This window comes from Crinia signifera, chromosome 3 (assembly GCF_055691185.1).
Source record: "Crinia signifera chromosome 3, ASM5569118v1, whole genome shotgun sequence".
NCBI classification, from domain to species: Eukaryota; Metazoa; Chordata; class Amphibia; order Anura; family Myobatrachidae; genus Crinia; species Crinia signifera.
The window spans coordinates 215,485,152-215,498,992 of NC_139219.1; the positions used below are offsets into that span (position 1 = coordinate 215,485,152).

General features: G+C 45.8%; 1 protein-coding gene across 1 annotated transcript; it reads right to left on the reverse strand.

Moving 5' to 3' along the window:
• Positions 1 to 317: 317 nt before the first annotated feature.
• CAMK2N2 (calcium/calmodulin dependent protein kinase II inhibitor 2) lies at positions 318 to 12,842 on the reverse strand. Its single transcript, XM_083177400.1, has 2 exons — positions 12,172 to 12,842; positions 318 to 3,222 (listed from the first exon to the last, which is right to left on the reverse strand). Exons 1-2 carry the CDS (start codon positions 12,338 to 12,340, stop codon positions 3,152 to 3,154), a joined length of 240 nt encoding a protein of 79 aa, XP_083033526.1. The 5' UTR covers positions 12,341 to 12,842; the 3' UTR covers positions 318 to 3,151.
• Positions 12,843 to 13,841: the final 999 nt, after the last annotated feature.

Sequence of the window (13,841 nt, forward strand, 5' to 3'; positions counted from 1 at the left end):
CCTTACAATAACTCTGACCAGTTGAGTACCTAGGAAACTTTTGTCACATATAATTTATCATACTTACATACATTGTTCCATCATAACACATCATGCTTCCCAATTACGCTTCTTATCTAACAAAGATACCATGTGCCCATAGGTAAAAGTCCTGCTACCTGACATTGCCTGAAAGAACTATGCTGCCTGATATACTTTATAGTTGTGTACTACTGAATGCATTTACCATTTGAGAAGTATTTTCATCTTGCAATCCATTTGTCACATCTGCCAGTCCCGAAAATTTCCCCAGAGAAACACACACGGCTGCACCTCACTGGTGATAAGAGTTTATTTATTTATTCACCAAATACAGTTGAAATGATATTAATATACAATGAGTCATTCTCAGAATGGCACAGCATTGCCATATCAGAATCAAAAAATGGTGTATAATTATTGAGTCTTAAGTCCATGCAGAGGATTCAGAAGCTTTTTCTTTAAGAAAAAAAAGAAAAAATAACTAAAAATAAATAATAAAAAAGAAAAGTACAAAATTAAAAATACAACTATTACGTCCCATTAAAGAGTCGGTTAACAGCTGTTATCTCACATTCAGAGACTGCATGGATTCCTGAAACCATCCCTTGGTTGCAGATAGCAGTATAAAATTTCCAAGCCACATATTTCAGTCAGTCTAAATCTTTAATTTCAGAGGTCACCAGCAATTCCAGACAGAAAATGGAGGTGCCACCACCAGGACATGTGACATCTGCATAACCTTCAAGTGCTACACACTGACTGAACTAAAACATGTTCCAAAGTGTCTATTCTACAGGTACAGATCCAGGGAATTTAACGGCATCAATAACCCCTGTATACAAATTAAATTGGCTACTTTACAAATGCCATACATTCTTATATTTATCTAGTTTAATCGTAGGTATCCTCAAAAAATATGAATATTAGGTTGGGTTCTATGAGAGACTTTGCAGCGCCAAAATTGTCCCAAAGGAATGTTACATTTAGAGAGTAAATGTTTCGGTGCTACAGTGTCACAAAACGCAAATCCAGCTTTGGGTCTTGAATAGAGTGCAATATGGAGATAGCAGTGATATTAGTGATTGCAGAGATCTACAATACAAGCAAATGGGTCCAGTTGTAGCTCTCCTCAACACTCCTATCACTACTGCAGTTCTCTTGGGGTAAAAACTGTCCTGGCAATTCCCTAATATGTTCAATTAATTCAAGATATGTAAATGATAATGGCTGATGATAATATTATTAGGTTGATAGTATTGATGATGAGAATATTGGGCAGAGGTGGGCATTGAAATTGGTGCTGAATTTTGATATACAGAGGTTTAGAGTTCAGTTAATGGACTACATAGTTACCAAGCCCAATGGGCAAATCCCCTACAAGAGGGAATAACATTAACAAAGAGGTGCCAAGCATGCCCAAATCTTATTATCCAACATTCGTTTCTTTAGACTGTCCCTATGAACCAATACTGCCTAGAAGTGCATTGTAATAGCTAGCAAAGATGACATTTTACATATCAGCTATAGAAAACCTGGGAATAGTACATATAGATAATCTGCTTACTGCAGTGGATACAAAGTAGAAATATGTGCAAACATTCCATATCTCTTGCTGCAAATACTAAAAGTGAAATTAGATATTGCTGCATATGCAAGTATGTACAGAAATAAAACCAGTGTAAAAGGTATACATGAAATGCGCAGCATATTTCTACATATGCACTAAAGTAAAACTAGAACATATATAATATATATCAAGTTTAGCAGAATATAAAGCATTGTATATCTACGTAGGTAAACATGTACTATATAATACATTAATAAGAGACAATCTGACATGAAACAACATGTCCTAGAAGCAAGCAGCATCTTGATGTAAGTATTCTACCAAACAATGCCAGCACATACTGATTGCACGCGTGTCACTATTATCTGGGTCAGATTTTACACATTCATGGTGGTGGTGGTGGTGGTGGCAGCAGTATGTTACATAAACTCCTGATAAGGGCACCCCCAAGTAACTGCCCTAAACTGCAATCCAGTTGTCTGACAATCAGTCTGCATCCAGAAGTTGGCTGCGTCTCTGATGTGACATTGCACAGTCACCAGCATGTATCAGAATTCATATTAATAACAAAGTTATTTATAAAAATACAAATGTAAAGGGATCCTGTTAAAAAGGAGCGTGCTAGGAAGGGGTGGGATCCAAGATGAAATCGGAAGCTCATGCAAGAGATGGAGCAAATTAAGTCTTATTCTTGCTTGGGTTTGGACAGCAAAAAGACGGCCTGTGTCTGCTCTGCGCCCTCCAGCTGCTCTGCTTCTGACCTGCTGGTATCTTGAACATGAAGGGCAAGATGAAAGGTGGGATGAGGGTCTGTCCAGTCTATTATTGTTTTGATGCTGGTTTACTGGTGGACTGAAGGGGTCATGGGATTAATAAAGACAAATTATACTATATATACCTATATATAAACTTTACTATATATATATCTATATCTACATTATATATAGATCTATATATATATATCTATATATAGGTACATATAGATATATAAACACAGCTGCGCAGGTGGGTTCCCTGTGGGTCCACAAATATGCTCACAGCTAAATATTATTACTTCACAAAAGACACATTGTCAGAATAAAGTGCATTTCTAATAACCTACATCCCCTGGGGTGTACACTGTGAGGCATGAGGAGGCAGCACCTGGCAAGGATTGGAGTTGGTAGGCAAAAACTCCATGGTGCCCCAATCTACAAGCACTTTCTTGGCACACAGGCAGATGCTAAGCACAACAGCACCCACTGTTTTCTGGGATTGGCTTTATCATGAGTTGAGACTCATCACTGCCCCCAGAGCCCAGAATGAGGGACAGTGACAAGGGTTATAGGAAGGTGCTGAAATGGACATCTCCACATTGGAGGTCATTGGCGAGGTCTGAGTGGAGTGGGGAGCCGGATGGCACCATCAGGAGACCTGCAGAGGGTCTGGATCAAGGTGGAGGGTGGAGATTTGCCAGCAGCCTCAAAGCCTTTCCTTCTTCTCCATGTCCACAAACATGCACAGCCAAAAGTGCTTACAAATCAGGGAGGAGAGTGAGCGCTGGAGAGCAACCACTTCCACTCCTTATACTCCGGAAGGAGACTTGTCCGACACCCCCTTCAGCACTTCGTCTATTCTGTCATCTTCAATAACAACTGAGGAGAGGGAGAGACATGGGGTTTGGGATCAAAAGGCAAGAGCAGTTTGTGCAGAGACAACTGACTATTGGAAGGGTGAATGAGATGGGAGAGATGTGACAGAAGGACAAAGAGAGAAATTAAGAGAACCAATATGTTGGAGATAAGAGCTGTGAAAGCAACGACAACAACATGTGCATTCACACCTACACTGCAGCTGGCTATAGTCTAGCGATACACATATGAAAACAATGATGCATAGACAATTTTATTTTTTTATATATATATATATATATATATATATATATATATATATATATATATATATATAATTTAAATTTACCAAATTGTTGGACACAGCATTTGAATCATTATTGTCACTTGGAATTGATGGTAGTGGTTTAAACATAAGCGCACTCTATTCTTATTGTTCTATCTATTCTTTTTCCCCTTATGTCCACTACAACACGAGAAACTGGGTTTATATAGTATTTCTCTTTATATGCTGTTAGCTCTGGACATCCTATTTACAGTATGTCTTTGCTGGTTTCTCTGAACGTGTTCTTCTAAATGATTCACTGGCCACTGGAATAAATTAGCCTTAGTGCAAAATCTGTCCTGGACATGCAGGAACATAAGAGAGGCAGACTGGATATTGGAATTTGGATATTTCCTAATTGTAGTGACTGCAGAACACAGTGCTCCCAATTTAGAAATCCCATATACTGTAACTGGCAACTGGGTGAAAGAACCTGCTTCCCGTAACATATTGCTGTTGCACTGGGGCCCCCAGAGCCCTGATGTGGTTTATACCACTGCTATGCTTGTTGCTATGACACTAAATTTAGCATTTTACCAATTTTAGATTATGAGTAGCTGGAAAGGCAAATAAGAGGGGACACGTAAAGATTATGGGGGTTATTCTAAATCACTCCTTATGGCAAATTCCTTCTTAGGTGGACAAAACCATGTGCACTGCAGGGAGGCAGATGTAACTTGTGCAGAGAGAGTTCGATTTGGGTGGGGGTTTACTTCAAAGTGAGATCTATATTGCAGTGTAAAAATAAAGCAGTCGGTATTTTCCCTGCACAGAAACAAAATAATTCACCCAAATCGAATTCTCCCTGCACATTTTACATCTGCCCCACCTGCAGTGCACATGGTTGTTAGGATCCGCCTCCAGCGGATCTGTGTTATGCGCAGATTCACATATTCTGTGTGTAGTTTCATGTTCTCCCTGGATTCTGCTCCCTGGGTTTATCCCAGCCTGTGTGTGTGTGTGTGTGTTTACTCGCTGGTGGCATCCAGTGGTCAGCCTGGGCCATTGCAGCTCACTTCCAGTACTGTGTGTTCTGGACTCAGGTGTCTTGATTAGGCTCCTAGCCTGCAGTGCACACCTTCAGGCTATGTGTAATCAGCACGTCATTGTGCTCTCTATATAAACCCTCTGGTTGTTCAGTCCCATGCCGGTTATAGCTTTTGCACCTCAGGGTCTCAAGTGTTCCTGGTTCCTGCTTACCCACTGCTCCTGGTTCCTGTGTCCAGTCTTCCTGCATCCTGTCATTGATTCCCAGCTGTGTCCTCCATCCAGTCTCCTGTCCTCCCGGTGTCCGTGTGTCGTCCTTTATCCGTCTCCCGGTCCCTGCAGCTCCTGTTGGTCTTGTGGGATTCCTTCTCCAGATATTGATATCCCTCGGTTCCAGATAAGTTGGGAAGATTCCCCCTCTTTGTCTCCGTACTAATCATTTGCTTATTGTGTCAGCGTATAGTGTATTGTTACACCTGTCAGCGGTTCTTAGTGTGTCAGCATATCGTGTATTGTTACACCTGTCAGCAGTTCTTAGTGTGTCAGCATATCGTGTATTGTTACACCCGTCAGCAGTTCTTAGTGTGTCAGCATAGTGTGTATGGTTTCACCTGTTAAGCATTAGCACAGCGGGTTCCTGTTTAGAGTGCTATCCACTGGCACCCCTCTCCGCAGGGCAGGGTGGTCCTCGCCTCTTTGTTTGTAGATAGGTTTCCCCTTGTTCATCACTGGCCTTGGCGTGTGTGTTGTCCTAACATAAGACCAGGTGGCATCGAGGTGGGAGCCTGACTAACGGGCTCCCACGAACGCGGCTATTATTGGTGAAGCCTAGCACCCCGCACACACACGTCAACTCCATCTGGGTACAACGGAGTCAGGTTGGCGAGGCTGCCCTGGTCCTGTCTCTATCTCCTTCCAGCCAGTGTCACGTGGTGTCTCGCCAGACAGCGTGGCACAGGAGATCCTAACATTATAACCGGCCATACAGCACTCTGGAGCTGGGTTCTGCCCTCTCAGTCCAGAGATTTCAAGCCGTGTCAGCTTTTTGCCCGTGTCAGCTTTTTGCCCGTGTCAGCTTTTTGCCCGTGTCAGCTTTTTCTTGTGTCAGTTTTTTTTCTTGCTGGTGTATAAACTTGCATGGCCATATCATGCAGGCCATGCAAGAGTCATTAGCGGCTCTAAATTTGGCATTCAATGCCGTAAAACCTGGGCAGTGGGAGATTTTGCAGCAGTCTCTTCTGCAGCTGCAAAGACTCATCACTGATATTTTTCTGATCCTCCCAGAGGTCACTGGGGTTCGTTCAGCCCCTAATGAGGCCCTGCCTAGGGAAGTATTAGGCAGCAAGTCCTCAGACCCAGAGGGTCGGGTAAAGCATAGAAGTTATCTACGGCCGAAGCTTCCGTTAGAGGAGCGTCAGCGGCGTAGAAACCTTAATCTATGCTTATATTGTGGAGATTCTGGCCACTTCTTGCAGACGTGTGGCTTGCGTAATTCCGGTGGTGCCGACAGGGTATCTCCTCTGGCCAGGTCTGAGCAGGTTGTTAGATCTAAGCCTGTCTCCACTGTGGCAGAGGAGCTCTCTGCCGAGTCTCCCAGTAAAAGCACTCTGCCTTTTTCTACTGGTTCCAGTGCTGATGTTTTGATGACCAGGGAGTCAGAGTTGCAAACCCTTAAAGGGAAAACCCAGGTGATTGACTCAGATGCCGGGGGCCCGCCGAGTCAGTCAGATGCCGGGGGCCCGCCGAGTCAGTCAGATGCCGGGGGCCCGCCGAGTCAGTCAGATGCCGGGGGCCCGCCGAGTCAGTCAGATGCCGGGGGCCCGCCGAGTCAGTCAGATGCCGGGGGCCCGCCGAGTCAGTCAGATGCCGGGGGCCCGCCGAGTCAGTCAGATGCCGGGGGCCCGCCGAGTCAGTCAGATGCCGGGGGCCCGCCGAGTCAGTCAGATGCCGGGAGCCCGCTGAGCAGGTCAGATGCCGGGAGCCCGCTGAGCAGGTCTGATGCCGGGGGCCCGGTGAGCCGGTCTGACGCCGGGGGCCCGCCGAGCCGGTCAGATGCCGGGGGCCCGGAGGCCGCAGCCCCGAGTGGGGGCCCGGAGGCCGCAGCCCCGAGTGGGGGCCCGGAGGCCGCAGCCCCGAGTGGGGGCCCGGAGGCCGCAGCCCCGAGTGGGGGCCCGGAGGCCGCAGCCCCGAGTGGGGGCCCGAAGCCTCAGTTTGTAGCCCCAAGTGGGGTCCCGAAGCCTCAGTTTGTAGCCCCAAGTGGGGGCCCACAGTCACAGTTTGTAGCCCCAAGTGGGGGCCCGAAGCCTCAGTTTGTAGCCCCAAGTGGGGGCCCACAGTCACAGTTTGTAGCCCCAAGTGGGGGCCCGAAGCCTCAGTTTGTAGCCCCAAGTGGGGGCCCGAAGCCTCAGTTTGTAGCCCCAAGTGGGGGCCCACAGCCTCAGTTTGTAGCCCCAAGTGGGGGCCCACAGCCTCAGTTTGTAGCCCCAAGTGGGGGCCCACAGCCTCAGTTTGTAGCCCCAAGTGGGGGCCCACAGCCTCAGTTGGTAGCCCCAAGTGGGGGCCCACAGCCTCAGTTGGTAGCCCCAAGTGGGGGCCCACAGCCTCAGTTGGTAGCCCCAAGTGGGGGCCCACAGCCTCAGTTGGTAGCCCCAAGTGGGGGCCCACAGCCTCAGTTGGTAGCCCCAAGTGGGGGCCCACAGCCTCAGTTGGTAGCCCCAAGTGGGGGCCCACAGCCTCAGTTGGTAGCCCCAAGTGGGGGCCCACAGCCTCAGTTGGTAGCCCCAAGTGGGGGCCCACAGCCTCAGTTGGTAGCCCCAAGTGGGGGCCCACAGCCTCAGTTGGTAGCCCCAAGTGGGGGCCCACAGCCTCAGTTGGTAGCCCCAAGTGGGGGCCCACAGCCTCAGTTGGTAGCCCCAAGTGGGGGCCCACAGCCTCAGTTGGTAGCCCCAAGTGGGGGCCCACAGCCTCAGTTGGTAGCCCCAAGTGGGGGCCCACAGCCTCAGTTGGTAGCCCCAAGTGGGGGCCCACAGCCTCAGTTGGTAGCCCCAAGTGGGGGCCCACAACCACAGTTGGTAGCCCCAAGTGGGGGCCCACAGCCACAGTTAGTCACTGCCTCTGCCGAGGTTCCTAAGGCCACTGTTTCAGGGGGGCTCTCACTGGTCTTGGAGCTACAGGAGATGCTGAAGGCCATAACCTCTAAGGGGGTCCCTAAAGTCACAGCCTCAAGGTTCTCATGTGAGGTCAATGGTGCCACTATCCCAGTGAAGCACTCGAGCCAGTCAGTGCAAAAGGCCCAGCCCATAGCTATTTCCGCTGGGTGTGCCTTTTTGTCTCCCTCTTACAAAGGTCTTCCTGAATTATTACCACCTAGAGCGCTGGTATCCAGATTTGATGCTTTCTCAGATTCAGACTCAGAATTTGTGTCTGAGATTGATGGGTATCCGGTGTATACAAGCCCTATGGTTTATGAAGAAGCCTGTTTAAGACCAGGGACATCTTCTCGTACCAAACATTCTAAGAGAAGGAAAAAGAAGTATATGCACTGACCTTTTGCTTGTCCTGTTTGTCATATCTGTTTGTCTGGTCTTGTGGTGTCCGAAGGCCACCTTTGAGAGGGGGGCAGTGTTACAAGCTGCAGTCACAGCTTGTTCCTGTTTGTTGGTTGATACCCCCATTCCAGGGTTTGGTATTCTCCATGTAGTGGAGAACCTGGTATTGGGGTCCCTTGACCCCTCTTCAAGGGGGGGGTACTGTTAGGATCCGCCTCCAGCGGATCTGTGTTATGCGCAGATTCACATATTCTGTGTGTAGTTTCATGTTCTCCCTGGATTCTGCTCCCTGGGTTTATCCCAGCCTGTGTGTGTGTGTGTGTGTTTACTCGCTGGTGGCATCCAGTGGTCAGCCTGGGCCATTGCAGCTCACTTCCAGTACTGTGTGTTCTGGACTCAGGTGTCTTGATTAGGCTCCTAGCCTGCAGTGCACACCTTCAGGCTATGTGTAATCAGCACGTCATTGTGCTCTCTATATAAACCCTCTGGTTGTTCAGTCCCATGCCGGTTATAGCTTTTGCACCTCAGGGTCTCAAGTGTTCCTGGTTCCTGCTTACCCACTGCTCCTGGTTCCTGTGTCCAGTCTTCCTGCATCCTGTCATTGATTCCCAGCTGTGTCCTCCATCCAGTCTCCTGTCCTCCCGGTGTCCGTGTGTCGTCCTTTATCCGTCTCCCGGTCCCTGCAGCTCCTGTTGGTCTTGTGGGATTCCTTCTCTAGATATTGATATCCCTCGGTTCCAGATAAGTTGGGAAGATTCCCCCTCTTTGTCTCCGTACTAATCATTTGCTTATTGTGTCAGCGTATAGTGTATTGTTACACCTGTCAGCGGTTCTTAGTGTGTCAGCATATCGTGTATTGTTACACCTGTCAGCAGTTCTTAGTGTGTCAGCATATCGTGTATTGTTACACCCGTCAGCAGTTCTTAGTGTGTCAGCATAGTGTGTATGGTTTCACCTGTTAAGCATTAGCACAGCGGGTTCCTGTTTAGAGTGCTATCCACTGGCACCCCTCTCCGCAGGGCAGGGTGGTCCTCGCCTCTTTGTTTGTAGATAGGTTTCCCCTTGTTCATCACTGGCCTTGGCGTGTGTGTTGTCCTAACATAAGACCAGGTGGCATCGAGGTGGGAGCCTGACTAACGGGCTCCCACGAACGCGGCTATTATTGGTGAAGCCTAGCACCCCGCACACACACGTCAACTCCATCTGGGTACAACGGAGTCAGGTTGGCGAGGCTGCCCTGGTCCTGTCTCTATCTCCTTCCAGCCAGTGTCACGTGGTGTCTCGCCAGACAGCGTGGCACAGGAGATCCTAACAATGGTTTTGTCCATCTAAGAAGGAATTTGACAGAAGGAGTGAACCAGAATAACCCCCTATGTTCTTTCAAGCACATTCAAATAAATGACGCTTATATGTTAGGTTTAAAAAATGTAAATAACTGCAAGCTACTGCATCAAACATGGTTTGTATTAACATTTAGAAAGAAAGCTTTTGAGATTGTTTGTTCTATTTAGCTCTTTAGTGAATATTATACTAACTAGGCCCTCTTAGTTTGCTATTAATAATAAAATCACTGCCCTACCAGTGGAGCATCATTTGCTTCCAGGAAAATCACATGGACACTTGTTTTTATTATCACCTTTATGTCAAAATATGTTTTGCATCACACCCAAGGATTACCTAAAATGACAGTTCAACAAGTACTACCATGTCATGCTGCCTAATGTGCCATCTAAAATGGTACTTTTCATTTTGTTTCTTTTTTGTTCCCAATAAAATAAATGTAGTGCAAAATAAATAACAAGGGTTAATATTATATATTTTTCCTGCATGAGATCTACCATCAAAGAGTGACCAATTTGCCAGGCATAATACAAAAAGGTTAATTGTTTGCTAGTTTTGTTATGTCACACCTTTCATTACACCCCCTACTGTATTATGAATGCTACAAGGTGAGAGCACAATGGTTTTCCACTTAATTAATGAAGAAGTACTATTGTTAAGTAAAATTGTCAGGATCAAGAGCTCAAGAACAGTGCATATGTGCAAGCAGCATTCCACCTGTACACATAGGACAATGGACTGATATTAGCCCTTTGGCTCCAAGAGGGAAACTCGCCCAATGCAAGTAGGTGGTACTGACATTAGTATGCACACCACTTAACTTTTATATAGCAAGATCAATGTGTAAATATATGTGTATCCATATCTCCATTGTGTTCATGTCGTATGTAAGGGTATACCGATGGCACTACTATGCAGCTCTCAGCTGTGTGTTTATGTAGCTAGGATGAAGACACTGTAATTGTGGTAAGCACACAATTTCCACTGCCCGATACTAATCAAGTGTGAATCATCTGATATTGTGTACTGTTGTCTTGCTGTGTAGTGTTATGACATCTGTATGGTTAAATGATGCCTTCATGCCCACAAAGTAATTTTCTATGCCTCTGAATAAGGGATTTAAGTAGACACAAAGCTCTGATTCTGACACCTTAAAGAATTTTTGGTAATGAAATATTTATTTATACCCTATTTTCAATCATGCAAAACTCTATGGATTATAGTTACAGAAATAGGAATTCAAATCTCTTTGTAATCACTGAAGCGCTATAGTCTGCCATTGCAGATGTACAGGTTTCCATTTGAATAAACAAAATAACACATTATAAAGCATATGCCTGATAGTTGTCAATAGATTGAGTCACCTATATGTATAATCCTTTCTTCTTTGTTATATTATATGTAGAAAAACAAAAGTGGGCATGGAAATGTAGCCAATATATGCATTTATTATACAAAACCACCTGATAACTGAAAATAAAATATACTAAATATGGTATAATCAATATCTATATCTGAGATGAATGTATAAATTATTCAGTGTAATAGTTATTTAACTTGCGGTATACTCATTATTTTTGGATGTGAGTATTTCAATTGTTATATATAGTTATATAATTTACCTGCCTCTTTCTTTTTAGTTTAAACATCCTATATACATGAACCTCATGCATGTATTGTTGGGTTATAGTTTGCATATTTATATATGTTTTAATCCAATGGGTGCTCATATACAGTACATATCTTAATGACTACCTGCCTTTAATTAGCTATAGTACATAGTTCCTACTGTATTATTCACATTTATAGAGATTATATAGAGCTTATTCTCTTTGTCTCAATGTGTATGCATGATGTATGTAAGTTGCAGGAACGTGTATGCATGATGTATGTAAGTTGCAGGAACGCATTGTTACATATATGTAGAGTTGCAGAAATGTGTATCTGTACCAGTCTCATAACACAACCATGTCCTAGTCTCCTGTAAATATTTATCATCAGGACACCAGAAAGTGGCAAAGCCCCAGTAATGAATTCATACTCTACATAATGAGATCACTCACACCCCGAAACACAAGCTGCTGGTATTCAGGACACACACACACACACACACACACACACACACACACACACACACACACACACACACACACACACACACACACACACACACACACACACACACACACACACACACACACACACAATGACAGACAGCAGAATCACTTGGCAAGGAATGAGGATGCGATTATGGGGAAATGAGCACATATGGATTTAAATACAGGACTAACTGAGAAATAAATAAAAGGATGTTTTTTTTCTCCTGTGGGAGGGTGTAAATGAGATTTTTGAAGAAAAAATACGATGGCCACTGAAAGCATAGACTGAGGTAGGGAGATTGGGGCAGCATACACATAGGCAAATTGGGGGTGCCTGTATGGAGGGGGGGGGGGGGGTGGAGACAGTGAATGGAATACTGAGGGTCGCATTATATAGAGGATACAGGTTGGGGCTAAAGATGGAGAAAATAATGAAGGTATAAAAACATTAGATGAATGAATGACACTATATGGGCAGATTACTTAATTAAATGTATATGGGCAGATTAAATAATGACATTGACAGATAGATGGGCAGATGAACATTGATGAAATGATACTGGATGGACAGATGAGCTGAAGATATATATATCTATAGATATATATATCTATAGATATATACACACACATATGTGTGTGTGGCTGGGGCTACATACTATAGGTCTTCTCTAACCTCTCTTGGCTCTTCCGATTTGCCCCAATTTGGGGGGTCTCTTCTGCTGGTTACCCCCAAAGAAAGCGCTGGTGTCCTGAAGACGGCAGCTGAATGAGATCTGACCCACGTCGCTCTCAGAGCCATAATGCCCCATCTTATCCTCACTGTAGGGCAGAATTTCAGACATGTTGACAGCACCAAAAGGAAGTATTGCAGGAAACTGTGTGACGCTCCTGCAGGTGTAGCCCGGGGGAGAAGGCAGGTGGCAGGAGACCTGCACGGTGTGTGGCAGAGCTACTGCTGGACAGATAGCGCCGCCTGCGGAGGGAGATTGCGACTGCTGCTGGGTTCCTGCGGAGGACGGAACGTGGATTCTGCAGTAGCTGTATGGGCTGCGGATGAATACGAAGCTGCTAATGACAAGGGCTGGGAGACTGTCTGAGGGACTCGGGCGGGCGGGAGGGTGGGCTCCGGTTCCCTAGCTCCTTTGTAGATGTCTGAGGAGAATCTGAGGAATTCTACATCATACAGAGAAGCGATGTCTCGGTGACGTCATGTCAGGGGGGTGTGTGACATCAGGAGGCGAGTGCGGAATAACAATGACACTGCAGCAAAACAAGGAATCAACTTCACAGAAACAAACCCCAGAGAACAAGAACGGGCGGGCGGAATCCTATGAAGGAGGGGAGACCCAGGCTCTAACCGGGGCGGGTGGAGTATCCTAGGGAAGAGAGCATACGCTTGGGGTCGAGGGAGTTCCTAGGGACACTAGGAGACCCGCAGGCTGTGTGGAAGCAGAGGCGCCGTGCAATGACATGGGATACAGGCAGTTGCCATAGCCTCAGGGTGCATAAGTAGCACAGGGCATCATATGAACATGTATCTCATACTACACGCGTGTCTCCCTTTCCTGCGGAGTATGCAGGGCACCTGTGGCGGCGGCAGCCCGTGTAGTAAGAGGATTTTGGTGTAAAAGTGGTATAACTGATGGCTTTGCACAATGAGAATGTATTGCATGGGGCTGCCAGAGCACAGTATACCCTAATACTATTGCTGTCACCCTGCAGCGTGCTGGTGCGGCATGCAGAGCAGAGCCCAGGGAGCTGCAGCCACCACCGGCCTCACTGCTTCCAGCACCATGGACAGCGGATATATGGCTGCCCCCCCCTATGCCCGCCTGAGTCACAGTGCCAGCATTATTATTTGTGACGCTAAACTACAGTTTATGTTCTAGTACTAAAAGACAAGACAGTTATGACAGCATACATTACATAGCAACTTGCTTTTGAGCCCCGCACTGAGCAACATAACACTAGGCTTCCCCATGGTGGACGGTGGCCCAAATACAAGGCCTATATTCCTACACTTATTTCTAGATTGTGTAATACCTTAAATATTTGTCCCTGTAAATAATTTGCTGAAATTTATTTGGTTTTACTACTGTTTGTCCAAAACATATCATTTATAGTTCTGTAAGATGTAAAACAATAAAATCACTGTATTAGATACAGCCAGACATAGACAGAAATGAGCAAAACAGTTTTATGAAATCTAAAGCTGGGTACATTACAATACGCCCCACAACCGATATCAATGGAGCTCCAGGGCAAACAATATAGTTCATACAAACTGAACAATATCGCAACTGATAAAATTCAGTGATGTTATTTAGCCTTCACTGTAGAAGC